Below are 26,755 nucleotides of genomic sequence, written 5' to 3'. Positions count from 1 at the left end.
CTTTGAAACTCATATTCAAATTTAAACTAGAAAATTTTTTTTTTTTTTGAGAAATTGGTATTTGAACTTGTATTCAAAGAGGTCACATAAGCCCTGTCAGTGGAGTCATCTTAAATGTTCCAGAAAATTTCACTTATGATTTAAATCCTTTTGGATTTTAAAGCTGAAAAAATATCCTAGTCTGTGGAGCCTTAGCTGAATGTTTAGTCTTTAAAGCCATCTGCTGGAGTAACTATACCAGCCCACTGTTTGGCATCAGTTGATTTTTCCCTTTGCAATCCTGAATACAGCTCATAGCCATCCAAGTACCTGTCAGGAATTTGATTTTATTTACACATTCAGAAGAAATGAGGTATAAAACTTACTGTCCAAAAACCAGCCCGGTGTCATATATTTACTGGCACTTTACTTTGAAATGAAAATTGACCTTTTTTGAGGAATAAACAGTTTTTTTTTGTTATTGTAATTGGCGTAAGTCTTAATAATCCTGATTGGTCTAATGTTTTAGACAATATCTTAATATTTGTTTTTCCCCTCCGATCGTGTTTAATCTTTTTTGCTTCTCTACTGTTTTTTGTCAGAGTGTTCTGTGAGTGCCATCACAGATTTGGTTTTTCTGGTGGATGGCTCATGGAGCGTTGGCAGGGAAAACTTTCAGTACATCCGTAGTTTCATCAGCTCCCTGGCGGGGGCCTTTGACATTGGCGAGGACAAGACCCGAGTCGCTGTGGTTCAGTACAGCTCAGATACCCGCACAGAGTTCCCCCTTACGCGTTACACCAGAAGAGGAGACCTTCTCCAAGCCATCAATTCAGTGCCTTACAAAGGAGGAAATACTATGACTGGTAAGGGGATAAATTGACTACAAAGGTGTTGGGTTTCTTAATGTGTTATTTATGCCAATATGAAATAAAAGCTGCATAATGCATTTCTTTATTTAGGTGATGCCTTGGACTACCTGCTGAAAAACGTCTTCACTGAGGCAGGTGGGTCAAGAAAAGGTTTTCCAAGGGTAGCCATGATCATCACAGATGGAAAATCCCAGGACCCGGTGGAGGAGTATGCTGAAAATCTTAGGAGCATCGGAGTTGAACTATTTGTCCTAGGTATGTTTTATTATTCAGTGTTTCCTTAAATTGTGAAGGCCTGCCTATTCTTGGAAACAGTTTGTCTTTTCCATTTGTTGCTCTTTATTTGATCCACGGTTGCCTTTAGGAAAAAAAAAATACTGTTGTTTTCCATAACTTATGTGGTTCTCCAGAGCTACTGAGCATCTGTCACATCTGCGAAGAAGACAGAAAGACTTGACTTACTGGTGTTGATCCACATCTATCTGTGCAGGTATCAAATCAGCAGATGTGGATGAGCTCAAAGAAATTGCATCTAAACCTCATGGCAAACATGTTTACAATGTGCCCAACTTTGACCTGATTCAAGAGGTCCAGAAAAAGATCATCGCTGAAGTTTGCTCTAGTGTAGATGAGCAGCTTACGGCTTTGGCTAGTGGGGATGAAAGTAAGTCTAATCGTATTTATTCAATGCAATTTAGCACTACATTGATTAAACACTTTTAATTCACAACAATGTACTTTGTCTTTCATCTGATACCAGTGGTGGAGCCTGCCTCTAACTTGCAAGTAACAGAAATTGCATCCAAGTCAATGAGGGTGACATGGGACCCATCCCCGGGGCAAATTACTGGCTACAAGCTAACTCTTATTCCCATGGTTCCTGGAATGAAGCGCCAAGAACTATACATTGGACCCACGCAGACATCCATAAATGCACGAGACCTCTCCCCTGAGACTGAGTACGAAATCAGTTTGTTCGCCCTGAAAGGTCTGACACCAAGTGAACCTATTCTGGATCTGGCGAAGACTCAGCCTGTCAAGGTGTCCACTGGTAAGTGTAGTCTACTCTTCCTGAGAATGCAACTTACTAAATATACTCAACTAATTAATAATGTTCTCTTCTTTTCCAGAGTGCTCTCTGGGAGTGGATGTTCAGGCTGATGTGGTGTTGCTGGTTGACGGCTCATACAGTATTGGATTAAAGAACTTTGCCAAAGTCCGTGCCTTTCTGGAGGTTTTGGTCACGTCTTTTGACATTGGACCTAATAAAATACAGATTAGCTTGGTCCAGTACAGTCGAGATCCATACACTGAGTTTGCCCTAAACACCCATCATGACATTAATGCTGCTGTCAAAGCTGTGCGCACCTTCCCCTACCGTGGTGGTTCCACAAACACTGGCAGAGCCATGAAGTATGTCAAGGATAAAATCTTTGTTCCAGCTCGAGGAGCCAGGGATAATGTTCCACGCGTCATGGTTCTCATCACCGATGGAAAGTCATCTGACTCTTTTAAGACTCAGGCCACCGACCTTAGGAATATTGATGTGGAGATATTTGCTGTTGGTGTAAAGGACGCTGTAAGATCTGAGCTGGAGGCCATTGCCAATCCACCGGCAGATACTCATGTCTATGAAGTTGAGGACTTTGATGCTTTCCAGAGAATTTCAAAGGAACTGACTCAGTCCATCTGTCTGAGGATTGAACAGGAACTTTTAAAGATCAAAAAGAAAAGTAAGATTGTGTAGAATGTCTAATTAAAGAATTAGAAAGTCCCTTTGCTTTTAAATTACTGCACCTGTACTGTCTTTTAAAATCGAATACTCTATTCCGGCAGGTCTCCTTCCTCCTCAAGATTTACGATTCTCTGATATCACCTCTGGAAGCTTCAGATCTACTTGGACAGCTCCTGCTGCTGCTGTTTTGTCTTACCTTGTGCTCTTCCGCAAAGCCGAAGATTTCACTGGAGACTATGTTTCCTTGATAGTGCCAGGTGACACGACCACAGCCGTTCTTCCCAATCTTTATCCATTAACCACCTATGAAGTCAACGTGTATTCTCAGTATGATAAAGGAGACAGTTTTCCTTTGACTGGTGAAGAAACAACCCTGGAAGGTGAGCTGTTTACCAAGATAAGGATTAAGATTTCTGAATGGAGGAAAGATTTTTATTTCTAATGAAGCTTTCCCTTTCAGAGCAAGGTTCTGTGCGGAACCTGCGAGTGACAGAAGAAACAACAAACAGTTTCAGGGTGTCATGGCAGGCTGCTCCTGGTTCTGTGATAAGGTACCGTCTGTCCTATGTTCCTCTAAGTGGCACAGGAGAAATACTAGAGGCCCAGACCATTGGAGCAGAAACTACCATAGTTCTCCAAGAGCTCTTCCCAATCACCACTTACCGTGTCTCTGTATCTCCTGAGTATGCAAGTGGCATTGGAGATGAAAGAAGTGTAGATGGTACCACCAAGGAGAGTAAGTCGTGAAACTTTTGAGAAATATTTTTGTAAACTTTTTGCCTCCTGAGTGTGAGGAAGATTCTTAATTTATTCTCTCTTGTTTTCAGTTAGAGGATCTCCACGAGATCTTCGTGTCTTTGATGAAAGTATATCAACAATGAAACTAGCATGGCAGGCTGCTCCGGGGAATGTCCGTCAGTACAGCATTGCATATAAACCAGCAGAAGGAGGTGAGAGAAACGAGATATCTGTCAACGGCGATACCACCCAGGCAATGCTGAAGAACCTCGAACCAGCCACTGAATATGAGCTGTTTGTTACTGCGCGCTATTCCACTGGCTTTGGGGATCCTCTTCTGGGTACAGGAACTACTTTAGAAGGTAAGACTCAGTTTTACTAAACCTTTAATTTGACACTTTAAAGCATAGTAAAATGATTGTAGTAAGTTCTCAGTTGGGTCAGATCTTGGTTTAGAGCAGAGGTCAAGGATTAGTGGACCACTGGCCAGATCCGGACCCACATGCTGACTAATATGGATCCAGCCTGATTTAAAACATTTATAAGTTACCTTATGCTGTCCGACAGCAGTGTCTAATTTCACTTGTGCCGCTTGTCCTGTTTGTATGGTAAAGCTCTCCGGGACCAGGCTACACTTGATGCATATTAGCCAATGAGCTGTGTCGGTCAGGGCTGTTGCCGCTAGCTACTTTTAGACACAGCAAGCAAACCTGTGGCAAGCCGGGCGATAGGTAATGATGATCAGAAAACGTGAAAGAAAGTGTAGACTGCTGGGAGAAGCGCAGTGAACTGGTGACAGATATGTGCAATGGCGTGCTCAGAGATGACCCTGCACATTTTGATTATGTTTGGCTCAAACTACTTCTGTGAAGCAGGGTTCTGCATCGTGAACATAATAAAAAATAAATATTGAATTCAAAATGAGCACCTTGATATGTGCTTGAGAATGGCTTTGTCTCTACTCAAACCCAGGTTTAAAGCATTGCGGGTCAGCCTGAAGCCCACAAGCCATAAAAAAGAAAAAACCCCAAACAAACGGTCAGTTCAGGTGTTTTATAAAATATGTGAATCAGGAAATTGTCTATATAGCAAACTGAACAATTGTGGTTCTCTACTTCAAAAAACACTGTAAAAATTTTAAACATTTTAAAAATATTTTTAATTTAAAAAGTCAATGTATAACATGGATGCATAAAAACCTAATTTCATTTCAGTGTTAAATTCTGTTTAAAGTAACAGATTATAATTAAACATCTCTTCGGACCTTTACTGATTGTTGACTGTCTTTATTTGGACCCCACTGATGTTTAATTCGTTACCCCTGGTTTAGAAGATCAACAACATGCAGACTCCTTAGCTCCCACTGCCTGGCCCCGGGACGTTTTTGATGTCACATTTTGTTTTGCATCTAACAGCAAGCTAATTTGTAAATAGAACCCAACATGTTATACCTCTTTAGAATAAGGGTATCCTAAAGAAAATGACCATCAACTCAATTGTAGGCAAATTATACTCGACAAACACAGATAACCTACAATCTGTCATCAAATTACAACTTATGTTTTTCACTTCTTACTTTGTTTTCATCTTCTGGGATTCCTAAACACATTCTATCATGGCATAAAGAGGCTACAGAAAATTAATATTCTGTTGTATTTCCTATGAAAATAAAATCCCGAGTCAAAACAATCAACTAAAGATTTTTTTTTTCCATGGCAAAGTGAAAATAGAAGCAATATCTTTTGTGTGTTACTTGGCCCTTATTCACCAAACTGCTCCCAAAATCTTGTATAAGTTCCTTTCTCAGTATCCAGAGTACAATGAAAACATCCTTCACCTAAGAAACAGCATCTTAGAACTCCACAACTAAGTGACCAATGAAACTTTGATTCACATATTTTGTTAGCCAATGAGATAAGCTTTGCAAGCATCTTCACCAGCATGTTACAGGTTCTGGTTGTAATAAGAAAAAAACGGAGAAAAAAATCAATATTTAAACAAGACACTGAGTTGGACTTATAATCAAAATCTATTTTGTACACGTTTTTGAAAAGAGGAAATAACGTGGAACTCAATGTCATCCTTTTGGCAAAAATGGTTGGTTTGGGTAGCTTTGCTGCTCATAAAGGAAGTGAGAGTTACAGAATTTGGAAAACTTTTACGCCCTGAAAACATATGGAACGACTTGAATTTGACCTAAGCCCCATTTTTCCGGTAGTGTTTTTATACCTTTGCCTTTATGGAATGAGTGACTTATTGAATAATGGAAGCTTCTCAAATATTTAGGATATTCTGTTGCTGCAAAATACCATTCCACTCTGAACATAACTAATTACTGCGGATTAGTTACTTCCCTTTGGACACAACTCAGAGTGCAGCAGCTGCAGGCCAGCTTTCAGCTAAGTTGATCATGTGGCAATGGTAGCTTGGTGTTCTGTTCATCTCATGTAGAGCAGATTGTTGTTGTTTCGCACCACAGGAAAGAAAGGTCGGAGAGACAGAGCTAAACAGGGGCAAGGCTGGAAAGGACATCAACAAAATGCTTTGTATAGCAGAGGATATCTTTTTTCGGCTTGTTGCACTGTGAGTTGCAGTGTTGGTAAATTGGATCTTAAATCTAAATCATCTGCTCAATAATTTTAAGTAGGATGCTTCCTTGACCATAGTACTCTGAGCTCGAAGCTTAACATCAATTACTGAATTAGGCTGTAATAAAAACTTATTTGGTTGGCTTGAAGTCATATGACTTGCTTATGATTAGGTGAGGACTATTGTTTTAGGCCCTACTAAACAATAATGGGCAAACAATTAGGATGACCTGATTTAAATTTGGCACTCCTTTTAAAGGTGCTTAATGATCAGAAAAAGACTAAAATTACAGGAAAATTTAGTTAATTTGTCATCATAAGTGTCATCAAACTGTGTTGTGGTTGCAATGAACCATAACCAAAGTTTGCTTGATGTAATAAAAAAAAATAATCTAATGACACGAAAAAATGTAATTATCCTTAAAGAGCTCTTGTTTCCAAAATAAATCAAAGTAAGTGCTTTCAATTACAGATAAAGATTAAATCGGTGCTCTCATCAGCTACACACCCCCTCACTAAAGGCCTTGCTGAGAAAGCACTTTTATTACCCACCTAAAGCTATAAAGCTGTCATTCCACAACAATAACCTAACTGTGTTGTATGCTGGGATTTGCTTGACCAACTCTGTGAAGTCTGTGTAGGCAAAGACTCAAAGGCTTGCACAGAGACCTCCCTTGTGTCCACCAAGAGGCACTTGCCAAGACAGGAGCCTTGAGCTGGACAAAAACATCCTGAGAGGACTCAGCTGGAGCACACAGAGGGTGTCAGTAGGAGGGCTAGTTGGACATCCCAAACGTATATTTTATACAGAGGCATGGTGAAATTATTTACTTAAGAATTTGGAGCTTTATTCCACATATGGAAGATGTTACCTAACCTTTCCTTAAATGGTGGGTGAGCTGTCTTTCGTCTGAAGGAAGACTGTCTATTCATCTTCCTCAAGGGTGGGGCAAAACACAGGCAGAGACACAGGCTGAAGGTGAGAGGAAATAATGTTATTTCATAATGTGAAGTACAATGCCTCAGGCTGTTGGGGTGGGTCCAAAGCTTATTAAGACCTCATATTGTTCCACATTTAGGGCAACAAAGCTGAAATGGTAAATGGCCTGTACAAGTCAAGAGACTTGGACAAAGCACTTTACACTACATTCAGTCATTCACCCATTCAGGCACACAGTGATGGTGGCAAACTAAATTGTAACCACACTTGCCCTGGGGCTCACAGACAGAAGTGGGTCTGCTGTACACTGGCGCCACTGGGCCCTCTGACCACCATCAGCATGCAATGTAGATGTAGTGTCTTGCCCAAGGACATAACGACATTGTCACTCTGAAACCATATTTCACTTGATACCTAGAAAGCTGTAATTTATAACACAGATTCATACTTAGTTGCATGCAAATGGTTGCTCAGCCGATTGCATGCTAGCAACTCATTGCATTCCATTTCCATTTACCATACATGCATCTAGGTGTGGTGAAAACAAGCAGCTGAACCTCAAACATGGCGTGCTTGATAAACTTCAATTAGGTTCGTGAGAAACTGGGAATTTATGCAAATCCATCTCTCATTTTTGCACAGATTGTTTTAACCTTTCAAAACCCGCCATTTTTAGTGTTTAAAACTAATTACTCAGAATGCATGAAAATTACACCTGTCAAATGTTTACCAATATACACATGTTGGACATCGTTGGAAAGCTTAGATTTGCCACAATTCAAACACTAAGTTAATTTTATTAACTTAGTTATTAACACAGATGTAGCAGCATGTCAAAATGTAAACATGATAAGGCAGCCACAAAAAGCAAGCATGTCGTTATTACTGCTGTTCAAAAAACACCTATTATTTTTGAGGATAAAAAAACAATCTACTTTGAGTCATGTTTGAGCTGATGCAGCTTGGGCTGTGTTTTACTCAACCAATTTTCATTCAGAAACTCGAAAGTGTTAGCTTTCAAATAATATATTACACATGTTATTTGGGTTTACAGTTCCTTATTAATTAAGGTACTGTAATTATAATCTATAATAATTATAAGTTATTTGCTTATCCATTTGGGTATGCAAAATAGGCGAGAATTTCCCAAAAGGAGGTGGTTGTTAAGCAAACAGAAAAACATTGTACATGGTTTTGAACACTATATTTTTATACATAACAAATTGAACCTTGAATCAGATGGGCTACAGCAGCAGAGGACCTTACTGAGTTCTACACCTCTTAATTGAAAAGAATAAAATTAGCATAAGCTCCCCTTAACTGGCCAAAAACATAATTGCTTATTGTAATAAGTCCTATTTACATCCTGATTTAAGATTGTTTAAATACCACATGAAACTTGATTGTTGTTGCTACTGTAAATCTCTTCTGATGACTGTTTTAAGAAGGATATTTAACCACGTGGCAAAGCTGATATAATCTCTAAGTGGACTATTGAACATGAGATTGAGTTAACTTGTCATTGGTGGTCTGTAGTGTCACAAACTGTCAATACAGCACAGCACATTTTAAATGAGATATTCCCTTTATTAATGTACAGCTGAATAAGCTGCACATGCTGCAAAAATAGATGTGTTGAAATTTTAGGACAGTAAATTGGGATCCCAGTCAGTGCCAGAAATTTTTATCTATTAGAATGGGTGGGAATGGTATGTACAAGTTCAAGCTTGCAGAATTGCATAGGTTAATATCCTTGGCACCATTTTAAACATTTCAACACTTTTTCATTGGTATTGTCACATTGTTTGTTTTTCCACCGTTGAGAGGATCCTGTGAAGTATATCCTGGGACAGACAGCTTTGGCTTAGAGACATCATCCATGTGGTTTATGTGCATGTTTAAGTGAACCAAGAGAAATAAAATAAGGTGACAGCGCTAAGATGGCAAAACATTACTTTTCCAGGAGTCATTTTGAGTCGGTTGGTGGAAAATAGTCTGAGTTCAATGGAATCTTTGAATTCATCAAAAACTGCTCTATTAAGGAACAAAAGGGTACATAATGCCAATTCTGAGCTTCAAAAAAAGACAAATTCTGGTCTTTTGCAGCCTTGAAGACTTTGGTACCATGTGCTTAAGTGTCATTTCTTTTTTCTTTGACTCTAAGTTTATGGTAGCAATTTGTGTCAAAGACAAAATTATGTCATCCCAATTACTGCAGGAAAAGGCATTTAGTTGTTTGTTCTAGGCTTTTCAATTGACATCTATTCATAAATACTAGTTAGACAGCAATAAGATCACTGAAGGGTAAATCAGAATATATGGATTATTTCTATCAGTGCATATGTAAGTGTGTGTGTGTGTGGGGGGGGGGGGTGGCTATATTCATCAGGAAGAAAACAACTAAGGTTGGCAACTCTGTGAAGATTAAATAATTCCACCCTACGGACATTATGAAATAATCTTCTTGTCTTTCTTTTCTTGCATTTCTGAATTCATTTTGTAAACATTTAGATCAAACCTGCATTACATCAGACACCTAATTTTGCTTCTTAAAACGGGAAAGTTCTATTCTTTAAGGGGCAGCTGGCAACCATGGAACAATTGTGATTCCTAGATGGCTTAGCATCAAAAACAGCATAAGGAAGAATCGCCGTTTAATCCACTGGTTTTTGCCATGAGTTTTCTTTCTCCTTAGATAGAAAACTTTGAATCATTCTTTCTGTATGTCTGCTTCTGTCTCCTTGAACCCCAGTCGGCCTCGGCAGATGGCCACTCACACTGAGCCTGGTGGAGGTTTCTTCCTGTTAAAAGGGGTTTTTCCTTAGATAGAAAACTTTGAATCAATTTGGCTGTATGATCTTGTTGAATTGTAAAGTACCTTGAGATGAGTTGTTGTGAATTGGCGCTATATAAATAAACTGAATTGAATCAATTTGACTTTATGATCTAATTTAAGTATCTCTGTAAAGTGCCTGGAGATTACATTTTTTTGTGAATTGGCGCTTAATAAATAAACTGAATTGAATTGAACTGACAAAGCAGTCATGGGAATTTATGTATGTTGGCTTGACGGTTGTCTGATTCAGAACCTGAGCTATTGCTGCCCAATCTAATTAAAAGGGTCATGTTGGTTTTGAGATACAGTAGTAGCCATTCAAAATGTCCCAACTTTCCTTGATAGGCCCTTGGCTGGTTCAATTCAATTCAGTTTATTTATATAGTGCCAATTCACAACACTTCATCTCAAGGCACTTTACAATTTAACCAGGTCATACAGTCAAACTGATTCAAAGTTTTTTTTATCTAAGGAAAGCCAGTTGACTGCATCCACTCATTGACAGCTAAGAAATAATTTTCATCTTTTCTTGTATTTGTGAATTCTTTGTGATCTAGTCCCCTAAAATTCCTTTTTAAACATAAATCTTTGTACTAAATTATTCTTTTTGTCATGATTTGTGGACATTAAGATCTAAAGAGAAACGTCATCTCCTGGTCAGACCCTGTAATTCAGTGAAAGGGTGGAGTCAGAGTATAAAAATATGCACGCCAAGGAGAAGGAGGGGGTCACTCCAGTGGCTGGAAGTTGGAGGGAACTTTGCTGGGAGTTACAGGGAAGTGGGCTGTCATTCGGCTGGTGTTTGACTGGGAAGGGTCGTTTTGAATGGCAGCTTCTGTACTCTGGTGTTTGTGGGTTATAGACGCTATCACAAAACATCAGTAGGAATAGTTTGAAAAGCACAACAAGTTTGGGTTTTCATTTTGACTAATAAAACCTCAATCCACCAAAGCCAAAGATTAATTAATGTTCTGGCTCCTGACATCTCAGTGCCAAAGAGTACAGCACACCATCAAAACTACAGCAGAGACCAAGTCTCAGACAGTCAGGGCTGTTTTGTAGCAAATAGGTGGCCAACATAATTTCAGCAGATGGTCCTGATGTTATTCTAGATTATCCTCAACACTGATGTTTTCTCAAAAGCCTGACTGAAATGTTCTTTGACTTCACAGATTAAACAATTTGTAAAGATGCTGAGAAAAAACTGCTGTAATCCTTTCCCTGTTATAATTATCGATGTACACAACCAAGCAACACGTACACTAAACATGTTTTCTTTGAACCAAACACACTTGAAAAACTGACGGATAATGAATGAATGTTCAGAGCTTGACTGTAAACTTCGGAAGCGTCTGTGGACCATGTGCTTTGTTAAAGGGGGCTTTGCGTGATGGAGTGGCGGCTGCTCTTGAGTTTCTCTGTAAGTATAGAAAAAACCTGAGCCACCGTCTGCAGAAGTCATTATCTTGTGATCTTTTCATGCTACAATTCACAACACTGCTGGAAAAGTCAGTCAGTTTCATCCGGCTTTCTCTGCTTGTGAAGATAAATCTTTGGTTCGATCTTGAATCTGTTAGTAAGAGGTCTGTGCTTTTTCATAGCTCTCCAAAATCTGGAACTCTTCATTAGCCTCTGGCATTGGCGGTCATTTTTGAATTATCTGCTGCTGTTAAGATGGGAATTGATCTGCTTTGTCATCAAAGAGATGATCACCATGGGGGTTCCAGTAGCAGTTAATAGATGCTCGCACGGAGTCTAAGGTGCCTGTATTGTGACTTCACAAACGGGAAACATTATAAACTTCTTTTATCGTTAATTAATGCTGCAGCTCATTCCTTATGTTGTGTTATTTATCTTGCCTTGTTTTATTGAGTTTGATGAATGAGGTTTGATTTGGACCACCATGCTTGAAGCTCTGCTGTGCATGTGATTATATTACCATAGCTGCGGGCCTTTTGGGCTCTAGGATCAGTATCCCTAAGGATGTGTGGGAGTCTATGTGCTACAGCCCATCTTCCTGTGGTTAATCCATCACTTTATGCCAGCCAGACAGATCCACCTCAACATGAGTTTCCCTCTCAGCCAAGCATGTCGTGGCTGTCCATCATAAAATCCCCTCCTCTGCATTTCCTTGTGTTTCTCCTTTCACACTGGTCCCACAGGAAAAGTGAGCAAAAACAGCGGGGTTCGCACAACATCTGCAACTATAGAAAACACACTTTGTGGGACTCATTTCCTCTGTTTCAGTGGAAAATTCAACTTGTGCAGGGGGGAGATTCTGGGGGTTATATGATTTGCAATGAGTTTTGCAGAACTTTTTCCAGGAGGCATGCAGAAAATCAAGTTGCTCAAACGCATCCTGAGGGGTTAAAGTGGAGACAGATTAGTGGTGGTGGTTTATTGCTGAGACTGCTCCTCCTGTCTAGCTTGTGTTTTGTTCACTTCTTCAAATAACAAGATGTCTATATAAGAAACCAGTCCCTGCTTGATAAAGAAATCATTCTTAAAGGGATAGTTCCCTTTGATAGATTTGGAACGGGGGCCCTGTTAAGATTTTTTAAGCTATAAGAGGGATAGTGTGGATTTTTGAAGTGAAGCTCTGTAAAATTATTATAATTATTTAAGAGTTAACTGCAGCTCATCACTTATAGTAAACCTCACGAATTTGGATTTTGCCAATGCACTGCAGAGTTTCTTCATTTCGGTTCATTTATACATCTTGTTATGGTTGGGGAATGATCCTCATGGGTCTAGAATCAGTTTATCAAGATTCAGCTGCTGCCAAATTAAATTTAGCATGGTAGTATAATCTTACACATACCTTTCAAACACTAAGAATTGACTTTCTCTTTAATGTGATATGGTAAGATGACGAACAATGTTCTATCAGTCCAAGACATAAAGATTTGGCCAGAGAGACAAATAACCAGTCAGAAAATCGGGACATCTGATAATGTTTGCTGAACAGAGACTTCAGGACACTGGTGTGCTGTGTTGAACCCCAGTCGGCCTCTGCAGATGGCCGCTCACACTGAGTCTCGTTGTGCTGGAGGTGTCTTCCTGTTCAAAGGAGGTTCTTCCTCTCCACTGTCGCTACAAGCGTGCTTGTGTGAGGGATTGCCTTCAAGTCAATGAGTCATTGCAATCAGCTGCTTTTCCTTAGACACAAAAACTGATTGTTTCATCTGGTTGAATAGTCTCTGTACAGAGCCTTAAAATGACGTGTTCTAAATTGGTGCTATATAAATAAACTGAATTGAAATGAATTAAATAGGGTTTGAAGATCTGGGTTTGACACAAAAACATCACTGGTCTAGAGACTTGTTTGGGGCATTTCTTGTCCCCTTTTCTGAAGAAAAAAAACTAAATTGTAAAACAATTCTTATAAAAATCCTAACTTTCTTTTCAAAAAACAGTTTGCTTGGGTGCTTCTAAAACATGGATTAGATAAAGCGTTGCTTGAAAGAAAGTAAGAGTTAAGTTTAAAGTCCAGCTCTCATGCTAGCAGCCATCATGGTAACTTCTGGAACAAATAATCTGGATAAGCTGCTTAAATAAGCCTGACTCTAAAATCCCCAATCTTCCATTTTAAAGATTTTTGAACCCTTTTACAAATATCAGCTGCTGTAAACCAATGGTTTTTCAGTTTAACCAATTTAATTTAGATTTTTCCAAAGAAGTACTCCTGGAGCTTCTACTATTTTGTTTCAAAAACATATATATATAATTTCTTACCTTTACTTGTTATCAATCTCTCCACAGAACTTGGATCACCCAGAGATTTAGTCACTAGAGATGTCACTGACACCAGTTTTGCAGTCTCTTGGGCTGCTGCCCCGGGAAATGTTCGGCAGTACCGGGTTATTTGGAAATCCCTGTTCAGTGACGAGACGGGAGAAAAGAGAACCAATGGGGGCACCACAGCTACCATCCTGGACGGTCTAACCCCAGAGACCCGCTATGAGGTGTCTGTAATCGCTGTCTATGGTCATGGAGAGGGCCAACCACTGGTTGGAGAAGAAACGACTGATAGTAAGTTTTCTCTTTAGATATCTCCTTCCTACCAAGTCTGTAAACCTTCACATCTCATGTTAGGCTTTCTAGTTTTTTCGGGGTTTCCTGTAGAAAAATAAACATCTTTTGTTTATGTAATTCAATGTTATAACTTCATGAGGTGCATTTTTATGTTTAAATGTAGGGTTGATTTAAAGTCTAGGACACCTGCACACAGGTTTCGTGAGACATTCAGAACCAAAGGACACTTTCCTTTTATTCTTGTTAGACTATAATCATGCTTGAATGGGAAAAGCACAGTAGATGGAAACTGGTTCCAGTTGGGAGGAATTTTTCCACCAGTTAATAAAATGGAATGTGCGTGTTTCTTTTTTACTGATCATCTTTAAAGGCGGTATACGCCAAAAGCAACAGTGAGGCAGCACTGTTGACCTGAACAGTCAATTTCTTGAATTTGCACCTCCATCTGCTGATTTATTTTCTCGAGCCTTTACATAAATCTTAGGTCTCTTCGGGCTGAGCAACACATGGCAAACTTGGATTTGCAGCTTTTTTTCCATTAATAAAAATCCTCCCACTGAAATAAAACATTCTGAATATTTTCCTCAGCTTGTTTTCAAACCTCTGACCATTTAAACTATTTTTTTTTTTTTCACACTGGAAAAATATGAACTACAAACACAAAATCCAAGCCTGCTTACAAAGCTATCACTTAAACCTGGTCATTAAAATGTGGCTTTGTTTAATGTATGAAAAAAAAGTATACTTAGTTGAAATAATAGTCTAATAATAGTCATAGTCTGAAAGATCTCAGTCTGTATATATTTGGACACATGTGAAAATTGACTTTATGTTATTCAGTTATGCATAGTTGGTTCACAACAGGAAAGCCATGCTGCTTTATTTCAAAATGTATCTTGTGAACAAGATGGTTTTAAGTTCACGTTTTGCCCTTGGTGCTCAATGGAAAAAACTCCAAATTACTTTTTCCTAAGACTAATAATTCACCATGAATCATTTTGGCCCTTTCATCAATGCTTTATTTCCTTACTTGCAGTCTCAGCCGCTGGCAAAACACTTACTGTTTCGGACGAGACAGAAAAGACCATGAAAGTTACATGGCAGCCTGCGCCCGGAAATGTGGTCAACTACCGCATTACCTACAGACCACAGCAAGGTGGACGCCAGCTAGCAGCCAAAGTCCCTGGGGGCACCACCTCCACTGTTCTGAGACGCCTTACCCCTCAAACAACCTATGACCTCACAGTTGTCCCAATCTATAGTTTTGGAGAAGGAAAGACAAGGGAAGGAGAAGGAAGAACATGTATGTTACACTTTTTTGCTTTATTTTATTGAGTTGATTTACATGTTTGCAGACATTCATTTCTCTTCCTCTATCTAGTGTCACCTTACAAAGGTCCAAGGAATCTCCAGACTTCTGAGCCAACAAAGACAAGTTTCAGAGTGACTTGGGACCCGGCTCCCGGTGAGGTTAAGGGCTACAAAGTCACGTTTCACCCTGCGGAGGATGATATTGACCTGAGAGAACTTTTGGTTGGTCCCTTTGACAATACCGTTGTGCTGGAGGAGCTCAGGTGTGTATCTAACTTCTCCATATAGAGATTTTCAACTAATTTGAAGCACTATACATACTTCTACACCATATTCCTTTTTGTTGTAATTAGATTTTTTGTGCTTTGGTTCACAGAGCTGGAACTAAATACACAGTGAGTGTGTTTGGTATGTTTGATGGAGGAGAGAGTATGCCACTAGCTGGAGAAGAGAACACAACTTACTCTGATGCACCTGATCCTCCAACATTTGATGGACCAAGTAAAGTTGCTTAAGAATATTTAAAAATACAAGATATAATTTGAATGAATTATTTTGTTGTGTCATTCAAAAGATTGGATGTTAAAACTATAATATAAGCAATTGAAATTTGCCCAGGGGTATAATTAGTACATGGCACCTTGTAAAATATTTTTTGTCTGTCTTGCTTTTACATTTTTTTCATATCACAACCATTTGTTTTTTTTGTTTTGCTTTTATTTCATGTGATGGATCAACAACAAGTAGTGCATACTTGTGAAGTAGCTTAGAAAATGAAGACAGGGTTCTAAAGTTTTTTTTAGAAATCATTATCATGTCTACCCTTTCTATGTCCCTGTAATCAGGTGATCCTTTAGATATCTAGGGCTCTGGTTGACTCTTTGTTGACTCTATGTTGGCTCTGCAGGGCGAGTCTGGGGCCACTCAAACCTGCTATTGAGCATATTCTCCTTCTGAAGAAGCCTTGTAAACCTATTATGCAAATGAATATGCATGCATGAATTCCACCGGCATTTAGTTCCAGGTGTCCACGAATACACACTCATACTAAATACTAAGCTGCAGCTACAGATATATACAGCTTTAAACAATACTGTGTAAATAGCATGAGTTTTGATTTATATATACCGTTATATGGTGTCTATGGGATACTCGCTCTTCCTGTATCTAGTTTTTGTTTGTTCTTTTTTTGTTCTCTGTTTTCTTTTTCTCTCATTTGATGCAGGTGTAGAAGCCGACTTCAAGGATATGCTGCATATTTTGTGTTTTTTCTCATTTTTTCTTTCTCTGTTCTCTTGATTTTTCATTCCCCTCTCCATTTTGTTAACTCGTTTCCCATGATCTAATTCCCTAAACTATATCTAAGCTTCACATATAATTACCAAGCTGGACCATATGGCAGCAACTCTAATGGTCTACTTGTGGAGGCAAATTTGTTGGGCTACCATCTGGTTCCGTGGCTTAAATTCCCAGAGTTATGTTGGCAAAACAGGACACAGAAAAAACAAAACAAAAAAAACAAATCAATATAAAAAAAGATTAAAGGAGCCAATGTATTCAGTATTTACTCTTTTGCTGTAAGACCATAAATTAGTAATTAAGACCAAGGCAAACAACAGACAAGTCAAGAGTAAAGTTGTAAACAATTAAAAAGTAAAAATGATGTTCCAAGCTTTAATGGATGGAACATTTTTAAATCTAAAAAAGAAACGGCCAAACTTCTTAAACTGACCATTCAGATTAGAAACATTTAGGAAAGGTGAAGCTGCCATACAAAATGCTGATTCGTTTGTAGTTTCTCTCAAATCATTGCAAACATGTAGAAAATGTGCTCTGATTGGGAGGAATTGGAGGAAAGCTGGCCTGAGGAAGAAAACCTAGACACTAAAAAGGTAAAATTATGGCCTTACAGGTTTTTTATTTTATTTTATTTTTTTTAAGGAGGACAGAGAGGATGACAAGAGTTTACAGAAAAAATTGATGGAGAAAAATCTGGCAAAAAAGCCTCTAAGGCTGCAAAAGCTTTCAGGCTGGAGCTGAAGTTCATGTTTCAGAAGGATTACCTTAAACACAAATCCAATGGAATGATTTAAATTAATTCTATATGTTAGAAAAGCCGATTGAAATTTCAAAACTGGCTCCAATTAAGAGTTTTTTGGAAGACTTAAAATGTATATCCAGTTGATTCAATTTAGAGCAAAATTCCTTAGACTAATGGAGAAAAATCTAAATCTAGTTAAGCAAAGGTGATAAATACTCTAAAAGACTTGCAGCTGTAATAGCAGAGAAACTTCATTGTATGCATTTGCCTCCCTAAATAGCCAAATTCATCCCACTCCTTAAATCTTTTGGAAAAAATACATCACACCTTTTTCTCATTCCACTTTACAATCATGGACTACTTTTTTGGAGATGGATCGCATCAAACCCCAATGAAATACAAAGAGATTTATGGTTGTGATATGAGAAAACGTGAAACAGTTCAAGTTGCTTAGAAATCTTTGCAAGGGATTGTGTCTGTCATCGTATAAGGTATTCTCTTCACTGTTTGGTTTTTTTGCAGCAAGAGTCAAACACTGGACGCTATAAAGTTTTTCTTAGATACGCACCCTGCAAACACACGTCCTGTAAAAGACAAAGAGGTTCTCTTAATACCATTCTTAATACCTCATGCTACACAGATGTAATGGCAGACTCATTAGTCTGGACTTTTTCTTTTGTTTACATCACTTTGGTGCCTTTAGTTCTTACTAGCCCAAGTACAGGCTGTGCAATACGAGCCATGCACATATAACCTGGCTGAAGACATAAAAGATTTTACAGCTTAGTGAGTCAGAGTGGCACACAGTAAGTGTGAGAGGAAGAAAAATGTTGTGGTTTGCTGAAGAGAACTCTAAAGGTCAGTTGGACTTCTTGTTCCTTTTAAGGAGATATGCAGATTCAGAAAAAGTTCACTGCAGAGGCAAACAGAATGTAGATGTGACAGAAGCTTATCTTTAACTTTCGTAATATTAAGTATGTTCCAATGTTTTCGGTATTTTGTAAAATACTTAGGGGTTCATCTTTTTTGTTATAGTCCAACCCCAAAATAGTTTAAACATGGCGACAATCTGCTTGTGTATCCATTGACAATTATGAGCAGAGAGGAACATTTTCATAAGGATATACACTGGCCATTTGTTAATTCACAAAGATGTGAGTATGGACTCGTGTTCTAGCCAAGTATGTTTTTGAGAAGAACCCAGGAAAGTGTGGACTCGGGGAGAACGGGAGCACGCAGCATAAATATGGCTCAATTGGAACAGAATTGTACTTGTGATGGCACCACACGCTCGACTCATCTCCATTTCATCTAATATTAATAGTCTCTAGATAATAATACATTGTTATCTTTTTCATTAATAATAATGAACACAGTCAGATAAACACAAATCAAATTAACATTTTGCCAAATAAATAAAAAAATCGCCATCCGAGCCTGCAGTACTTGAGACACAGCTATGCCGAGAAAGGGCTGCTGCAGACGGTGCAAAATTAGCCCTGGCTGCCGTTACCCTCAGAAGTTCGCTGGTTGCCGCGGTCCTCTCAACACCGGAACCTTTTTTAAATTATGGACTAAAACATTAAATGGGCAGTATAGGGAAGTTTAAAACTATAATGTTCTCACCTCAATTGATCTTAAAAGTAGTTTTATTGAACAACGACAACAGAAAAGAGAACTTTTAACTTAATACTCTGAGCTCTGTGAGCGCACCCCTCGAAGCTGCTGCCACAGTGCATGGTGGGACAGCCAACAAATCTTGAGAACGGACAAGTCTGCTTTGATGCATTGGTAAAGAGGGAGGGCGAGAACAACATTCGGGGACTTTGCCCGTTCTCGGTCTTCATCTCTGACCTTATCTTATTGCAGCTTTTTTTTTTTTCACAAGGTGTTCTTGTGATTTGAGGCTGATGCCGTTTCACGAGTACACGAGCACATGAGAACACACAAGTACACGTATTGAGAAACAGCCACTGTCTTCATCTATGTAGTCTAACTCCATTAGATATTCTCATATTAGGAGACTTTTTATATTATTCTATAAAGGAGGATATGCACAAATAAAATATGTTAAATATGCTAAATAAAACTAAATTGAAATAGCTATAATATTAGCAAGGAAAAAAAAATTATCCCTGTTTGTTTGTTGTATCAGTTTTGATCACAATAGCATAAGAAATTTGTATAATTTTCTTGTTTTCTATAACGTGTCAGAATTTCAGAAATATTCTGTTTTTAAAACTTTTTTGCATCTTTACAGGTAACAGATGCTTGTGTTTTGTGAAAACCAGTCTGTAAATCAAATGCATATGTAACCTGCTTTCAGTTGCAGCAAGTGGCAGTTAGTGCAACATCTGACTATTACCAAAGCACATCTGCATTCTTCTTTTGGCACAGACGATCAGATACCTTTGTTGTCATCATACAGGTGTTAAAAGCAGGATGTAAATATTACGGTGCTTCTCTGGAGGAGCACATTACTCTGTCCTTTGGAGGCCTTTGATATGTCAGGGGCCATTAACAACATAATCTTCCTGTGGGACTTGCTCATGGATGTCCAAAAGCACAACTGTGAAAAATATTTCCCTAACAACATGCTGCTGGAATGATGATAATTATACCACCTGGAACATCTGGCATAAACTACTGGAAAAAACTATGAAAAAGTCCCTCCGAATGTTTTCTAAATGATGTTTTCATTTTCATTTGTTGAAATGCTTAGGTTAAATTTCCCCTCTTTTATCCTTTCATTCCTTCTTTATGGCCTATATTTTCTCCACTGCCTCTCTCATTATCAAATTCCATCACAGACATCATTTTTATTATGGTTCACTGCTTTATTGCACCTTATTTTAATTTTTCTATCATTGTTTTCTTACAAAACGTCAGACAAAATGTGTAAGACCACTGCACAGGCTGACATTGTGCTGCTGGTGGACGGCTCCTGGAGTATTGGACGGCTTAACTTCAAGACCATTCGAGCCTTCATTGCTCGCATGGTGGGAGTCTTTGACATTGGTCCTGATCGGGTTCAGATTGGTGGGTTGCTCAAAAACTTTATTTCAAATTCAACATTTTATGAGACCTATTAGTCTAACACAGGTTTTTTTTGTTATATCCTAAGGTCTTGCACAGTATAGTGGGGACCCAAAGACTGAATGGCACCTGAATGCTTATCAGACACGGGACTCGCTCCTGGAGGCTGTGAATAAACTTCCTTACAAAGGAGGAAACACCATGACCGGTACTTCAGGCCTTGTCACCTCTAAAGAAATACATCAATCCAACCAAATGTGTAGGGATTTACCGAAAGCAGTGTCAATTTGTGGTAAAAGCATTGCCATATTTTGTCTGCAGGTATGGCTCTTAACTATATCCTCCAGAACAATTTCAAAGAAAGCGTTGGGATGCGACCTAGTGCCCGTAAGATTGGTGTGTTGGTTACCGATGGAAAATCCCAGGACGATGTCATCGTTCACTCACAGAGCCTGCGTGAGCAGGGCATTGAACTATATGCCATTGGTAAGTGAGCCTGATCTCCGTCAGCCTTTACAAACACAACTGAGTAGAACACATACTAATTAGCATTGACTTATAATTTTTAGGTGTGAAGAACGCAGATGAGAATGAGTTGCGATCCATCGCTTCCGATCCAGATGAAATTCACATGTACAACGTGGCGGATTTCTCCTTCCTTCTGGACATTGTGGATACTCTTAGTGATAACCTCTGTAACAGTGTGAAGGGGGGTACGTATGACTTTTGATCAAAGTTCAGCACCATGCGTGTATTACTCTGCATATGGCATGCCCGGAGCATAATGCTGCAACCCACGTTTTTTACTCTTCAGATGGATTTGAGAAGCTGGTTTTCCTTCCACTTTACAATTATCCATTACTTTCAGTTAGTCTATCAAAACCAACCAAGTGAAATATACTGGTTTGTGGTTCAAAAGGTGTTAATACTTTTGAATGTGAAAGAATATTTTTTTTCAGGATAACAATAATTAAAATTTATTGATCTCAAATTGAAGAAATTAACCTCTGCATTTAACCCATCCCCTTGGGGAGCAGTGGGCTGCCATTGTGTGGCACCTGTGGAGCCGTGTGGGGTTAAGGGTCTTGCTTAGAAATCCTGAGTGACAGTCTGTGGGAGTGGGGCTCAAACTCAGAACCTCAGGATTCCAAGCTCTAGGCCCTAACCACTTGGCTGCCACTCCCCCTAGTAAAACAAAGGAAGCAACATAAGTATCATGGCTTTAAGCCATCTGCTTTTTAACTAAACAATAATGTTCTATAAAAATGGGATATATTGCATCCTAGACAAAGTTAGTTAGATGTCTTGTTTTTTTTTCTAAAAACTGGATACCAAGCTTCTAAAATGACTGCAGATATAACTTCTATCTATATATATTTTTTATCTCTGCGAACATTTTCCTGCCTCCTGCTCTGGAGAAGGAACATTTTTACTCATTAATCAAATGAGAGGGAAAAATGGAAAATCTGAGCTACCAAGTCCTTTGCTGTTTGCAGTGTTGGGCAAGCTACTTGTCCATTGTAGTGAGCTAAGCTATCAGTTACTCAATAATAAATTAAGCTTCACTACACAAAAGCTACCACCTAAAGAATTATAGCAAGCTAAGTTACACTAATGTGTTAAAAGTAGCTTAACTACATCAGAAGCTACTTAATGTTGTACCAACCTAATGTCAATTCAAAATGAGTCTGATGCACTGGTTAAAATATTTATTAAAGATCAGCCAATGACATAACACAGTGTAAACATTGCTTTATGATCAGCATATTAAAATAAAAACTAAAGTAATTACTAGTAGACAAACTAGTAAACAATCTGCTGTTATTAGAACCAAATTAAAGTTACTGTGTAGTGTTCTACACATGGAGACATGGCTATGAGTTTGCATTCAATGGACATCTCTAGGGAAAACAAAACCCTACAAAAGACCTCAATTAAACAGTTGATTCAAGTAACAAACAAAACTGTTTACAAAAGAAGGTGAAAAAATAAAGAAGCTAATTAAGAGATACACACATATATATATATATATATATATATATATATATATATATATATATATATATATATATATATATATATATATATATGTCTCACCATATAATTTAATTTCTACCTACATATTTATTCATTGTATTTTTGGAGGCAATAATTAAATGCTTATTTATTTATTTATTGAGCATTTATTTATTTATGTATTTATTTTATATACGGTAGAGCTGTTCCTCCATAAAAAATGTTATCTGTGCACAGCCTAAAAACAGATTTATGTAAACATCCTGTCAGGTAAACTAGGCCATGAAAATAAAATATCGAAGTTTCACTACTGCTCTCTAATTACAGTATCTTAGTGGCACATATGGGAGAATTATCCTGCCATAATGCAAGAGCACATAACTTCAATTAGAGAAAAGAATTTCATCTTCTTGCTCTCAAAACTTATAATGCTCACACTCAAAACATGCGCTCTCCCTCAAATATTTTCTCTTCTCTCTCAAATCTTTGTTTCTTCTCTCAGATTTAATGCTTCTTGCACAGATATTTTCTCCTCTCGCTTGCTTCCTTCTCTTCGCGCACAAACCGCGCTCTGTTTGAGTCTCAGATATGCTCGCAAACCCGTAGGCTCTGCTTGCGGATTTGTTTTGCTCTCTCTCAGACTGCAGTTGGATCGTCGCCTAGCAACCTTTCCAGCCAATAGAACGACAGCCTCGGAAAGGGTGCGCTTGTTTAAGCCTACTGAGTGTGCCTGTGCTACTACGCCGCTTATAAGAGCGTCAGCTGAAACTGCTATTTAAAGTAGTTTTGTGGCTGATTGTTGTTTAGAAATAGAAAACCTGGTTTCATTTCTTAGTTATGCCCTGGATTTTGTAGCGTTTGTGGACGCTACGTCGCTACTTGATCAAAACAATAACGTCGCTACAGGAAAGTTACTTGATAAATAAAGCAGCGACGCTACGCTCAAGCTACTGGAAAATGTAGTTAAACTAATAGCTTCGCTACATGTAGCGGCGCTACTGCCCATCACTGGCTGTTTGTAAAATTGTGATGCGATTTGTAACCAAAGAAGTAAACCTTTTTAACTCCAAGTAATTATTTTTAAAAGCAAAGGCTACACAGGAATGCTTGTAAATGATATTCATTATGGTGCTCTATGATTACTAGTGCAGCACTTTTTTATCTAAACAGGAGGAGCTCCAGATTCACCAACTGATCTGGTTACATCAGAGGTAACTCACCAGTCCTTCAGAGCCAGCTGGACTGCTCCACAAGGCCCAGTGGAAAGATACCGAGTGGAATACATGACTGTGTCAGGAGTCCGCCAACAGGTATACCATATTTCATATCCTGTCATTTCTGAAATTCTCATATCTGCCAATAATTCTGTTCTTACTTGAACTGCAGTGAGCTTCAGGGTACTGACTGGATGTTGGCTTAAAGCTTTTTCTGACAAACAGCTTCCGATACTAGTGGGAAGCTCCACTCAAGCAGCCTCCTGTTTGTGTTGGACTCTGTGTCAGTGTCTAATTACATTACAGTCTGCTATGAGGCAGGGAAACACAAACACACAGCTCTGAGTGTAGAGGATTAGAAAGCAAATAATGACTCCATGACTGATAGCTTCATTGACCAGTAGAGGCTTGCCACCACCATGGATGTGTTATTGGCAACTGAATCTAATTACAATGCAGGTGTTGTTTGCTTTCGTTCAGTTCTCAAGGTTTTGTTTGATGCTGGACCTTAAGTTGGGTCTTTGGTGATATTTAGGGATTCGGAAATGGGAAATCCAAGCTTGGATGGATTCATGGAGACAACTTCAAAGAGAGCTTTCTGGTTTTCACTGTAATGCACTGCAAAAATATAAATCTAAATGAGTCATTTTATCTTAAAATATGTGCATTAGTTCTTGAATTGAGAAAGTAAGTGAGACACTTTGCCAATGGAACAAGCCAATTTACATTTAAAACAAGAGCAAAAAAATTACATTGTCCTATTTCAAGTGTGTTTTATCTAATGATCTTACTTGAAGAGTAAAAATACTCATTCCATTGGCAAATCATATTTTTTACCTACTCAAATTAAGCGTAAATACACTTAATTTAAGAAATTTTGACTTATCGTTTTTGCAGTGTGTTGATTCACAAGACCGTTTTATTCTCTAAAATATGAAATATGGAAAAGGATATAATTTATTAAGGCAATGATCCAAGCCACCCACAACATTTGTGTGTAGATGCTATGTGAACGTGTTTCTAAGCAACATGAACTACAAACAGTTGTTTCTGTAGGAATGAGCTAAAACTCCAGCAAGTAATACTGAGTAGCTTGTGGAAGGATGGTCTATTTGGTCCCAATGTTTAAAAGGAAATTCTATACTGGAAACAAAATCGAAATTTAGATAAGTAATTTTTTCTTAAAATACGAACATTTGTTCTTGAATTGAGGAGGCAAAAGAGGTATTTTGCCAATTGAACAAGACAATTTACTCTTAAAATAAGAAAACACAATTGCATTGTCCTTTTTTAAGTGCATATTATCTGATTATCTTATTTTAAAAGTAAAAATACTCATTCCATAAGATTCCAATCTCATTACCTACTCAAATTAAGGGTAAATACACTTAATTTAAGAAATGTTTACTTATTTCTAGTTCGTTTTTCCAATGTACCAAATGCAAAAGAAACAAGACCAAATTCTGACTTTTAGCAAAGTTATCTACTTTTAGTAATCTGGCATTTATTAACCAGAGAGGATTTGGATATTTATTACTAACCAGAAACAGGAAGATTGTTTTTTGAAACAATGTCACACAAGACTATATTTTTTTGTTTTGTTATACACACACTGGAAAAAAATCGAAGTCTAGATAAGTAATTCTTTCTTAATATAAGTGCATTTTTTCTTGAATTGAATAAGAGATACTTTGCCTATGGAGGAAGACAATTCACATAAAAAATTAGAAAAAAACAATTACATTGTCTTATTTCAAGTACATACTATATAATTATCTTATTTTATGACTAAAAAATCTCATTCCATTGTCAAATTATTTTATTTACCTATTTAATTTATGATGAAATACACTTAATTTAAGAAATGTTGACTTATTTCTAGATTGTTTTTGCAGTACAGTATATAAACACAGGGTTCTGACTGTAACTGCACTTAAAGTATTAACTCTACTCCTGTCATTGTGCAAAAAAAAGTGAACTCTTACAGGTCTAACCCTGCACTTTTTTATTAGGTGTCTGTTGATGGTAGTACAACCACAGTGGTTCTCCAAGGACTCACCCCTCTAACAAAGTACCTGGTCAACGTCTACTCAGTTGTGGGAGAAGACATCAGCAAACCACTAAAAGGAACAGAAACCACCTGTAAGTCTCCTTCTCTGTATACTAAATTCACCCGCTAATAGCTCCAGTGACATTGAATCATATAAATGTGGATAAAAGGCTAAAGATTTATGTAAAAATGAAAAAAAAAATTACAATCGATCAGAATTTGTGAAAGATAAGCTTAGAAATAAAGCTCAGAGTACAGCAGTGTAGCTCAAGTTGGCTCAAAGTTTTGATTTTATGCATTCAGGAACTGTGCGGTCTCCAGTAATAAAATGTTCAAAGCTCGCATTTATATCTTGGTCTATAAAAAAACGAAAGCTGTAATAAATCTTAATTAGATGGAAGTTTAGAGAAGATTTACATGAGAGTATTTACAGGCTTACCTTCACTTTCCAGAGACTTTCTGCCCCTGTTTATTCTGGGGTGGTATTTGCTCTTTTACTGCTGCTTTGTAGAATGACAGACATTTAAGAGTATATTTACATGTTAAAAAACATTAACCGTTTTGTGCATGCAGGGTTTTTGGCTCAGACATATTAGATCCAATCCTATGCCTAAGTCTAGTCTAAGCAGAGGTTGGTAGAGTATCTAAAAGCACTTCTTGAACATTTGAATACTGAGATAAAAATAAAAGTATTCAAGCAAGAAATCAATCATAAATAGTATTTAGTAAAAAGCTTCTAAGTACTGATTAATAATTGGACCAACATCACTATGTTGGATCAGCTAAGACTAAGATGCATAAAAAATAAAAGAAAATACATTTTCACAAAATTCACAGAGAAAGACTTTTTCAAATTCATTTTTTCTACATAAAACTTATTACCTTTCTACTGTCTATTGTATCTTAACCTGATCTCCAATTAGCTCAACACTGGAAAAAATCAAAATCTAGAGAAGTAATTGTTTCTTAAAATAAGTGCATTTTTTCTTGAATTGAGGAAGAAAGTAAAACACTTTGCCAATGGAACAAGAAAATTTACATTTAAAATAAGAAAAAAAGATTTGCATTATCTTGTTTTAAGTGCATATTATTAAAGTATCTTATTTTAAGATTACATTGGCAGATCGTCTAATTAACCTACTCAGATTAAAGGCAAATACACCTAATTTAATAAATGTTGAATTGGGTCTAGATCAATTTTGCAGTGAAGTTACTCACATGCAAAGAGTAGCCAGAACTTTTAATCAAGTAGAAGTAGTAATACTAATATTTTTTAAGTAAAAGTAAAACTCCTGAAAGTATTTTTTTTTATGTAACTGAGTAAATGTAACCAGTAACTAATTACCTCTGATTCTGAGTGGATG

General features: G+C 37.7%; 1 protein-coding gene across 2 annotated transcripts in view; it reads left to right on the top strand.

The window, feature by feature from the left end:
* Positions 1 to 26,755, top strand: part of col12a1a (collagen, type XII, alpha 1a) — an 82,205-nt gene that overhangs the window by 6,286 nt on the left and 49,164 nt on the right. For both annotated transcript variants that reach the window (XM_038271621.1, XM_038271619.1), the window contains exons 6-23: positions 582 to 845; positions 942 to 1,106; positions 1,342 to 1,515; positions 1,612 to 1,902; positions 1,982 to 2,584; positions 2,688 to 2,966; positions 3,047 to 3,322; positions 3,414 to 3,686; positions 13,451 to 13,720; positions 14,760 to 15,026; positions 15,105 to 15,297; positions 15,411 to 15,535; positions 19,965 to 20,114; positions 20,200 to 20,319; positions 20,433 to 20,597; positions 20,681 to 20,824; positions 23,298 to 23,437; positions 25,354 to 25,483. In XM_038271621.1, coding sequence (XP_038127549.1) covers positions 582 to 845; positions 942 to 1,106; positions 1,342 to 1,515; positions 1,612 to 1,902; positions 1,982 to 2,584; positions 2,688 to 2,966; positions 3,047 to 3,322; positions 3,414 to 3,686; positions 13,451 to 13,720; positions 14,760 to 15,026; positions 15,105 to 15,297; positions 15,411 to 15,535; positions 19,965 to 20,114; positions 20,200 to 20,319; positions 20,433 to 20,597; positions 20,681 to 20,824; positions 23,298 to 23,437; positions 25,354 to 25,483 — 4,029 coding nt within the window. The remainder of the gene's footprint in view (positions 1 to 581; positions 846 to 941; positions 1,107 to 1,341; positions 1,516 to 1,611; positions 1,903 to 1,981; positions 2,585 to 2,687; positions 2,967 to 3,046; positions 3,323 to 3,413; positions 3,687 to 13,450; positions 13,721 to 14,759; positions 15,027 to 15,104; positions 15,298 to 15,410; positions 15,536 to 19,964; positions 20,115 to 20,199; positions 20,320 to 20,432; positions 20,598 to 20,680; positions 20,825 to 23,297; positions 23,438 to 25,353; positions 25,484 to 26,755) is intronic.

Source organism: Cyprinodon tularosa, unplaced genomic scaffold (assembly GCF_016077235.1).
Source record: "Cyprinodon tularosa strain WSP-4 unplaced genomic scaffold, ASM1607723v1 ctg80, whole genome shotgun sequence".
NCBI classification, from domain to species: domain Eukaryota; kingdom Metazoa; phylum Chordata; class Actinopteri; order Cyprinodontiformes; family Cyprinodontidae; genus Cyprinodon; species Cyprinodon tularosa.
Note: the sequence above shows the minus strand (reverse complement) of the source record. Positions and strands in the feature narration are given on the sequence as shown.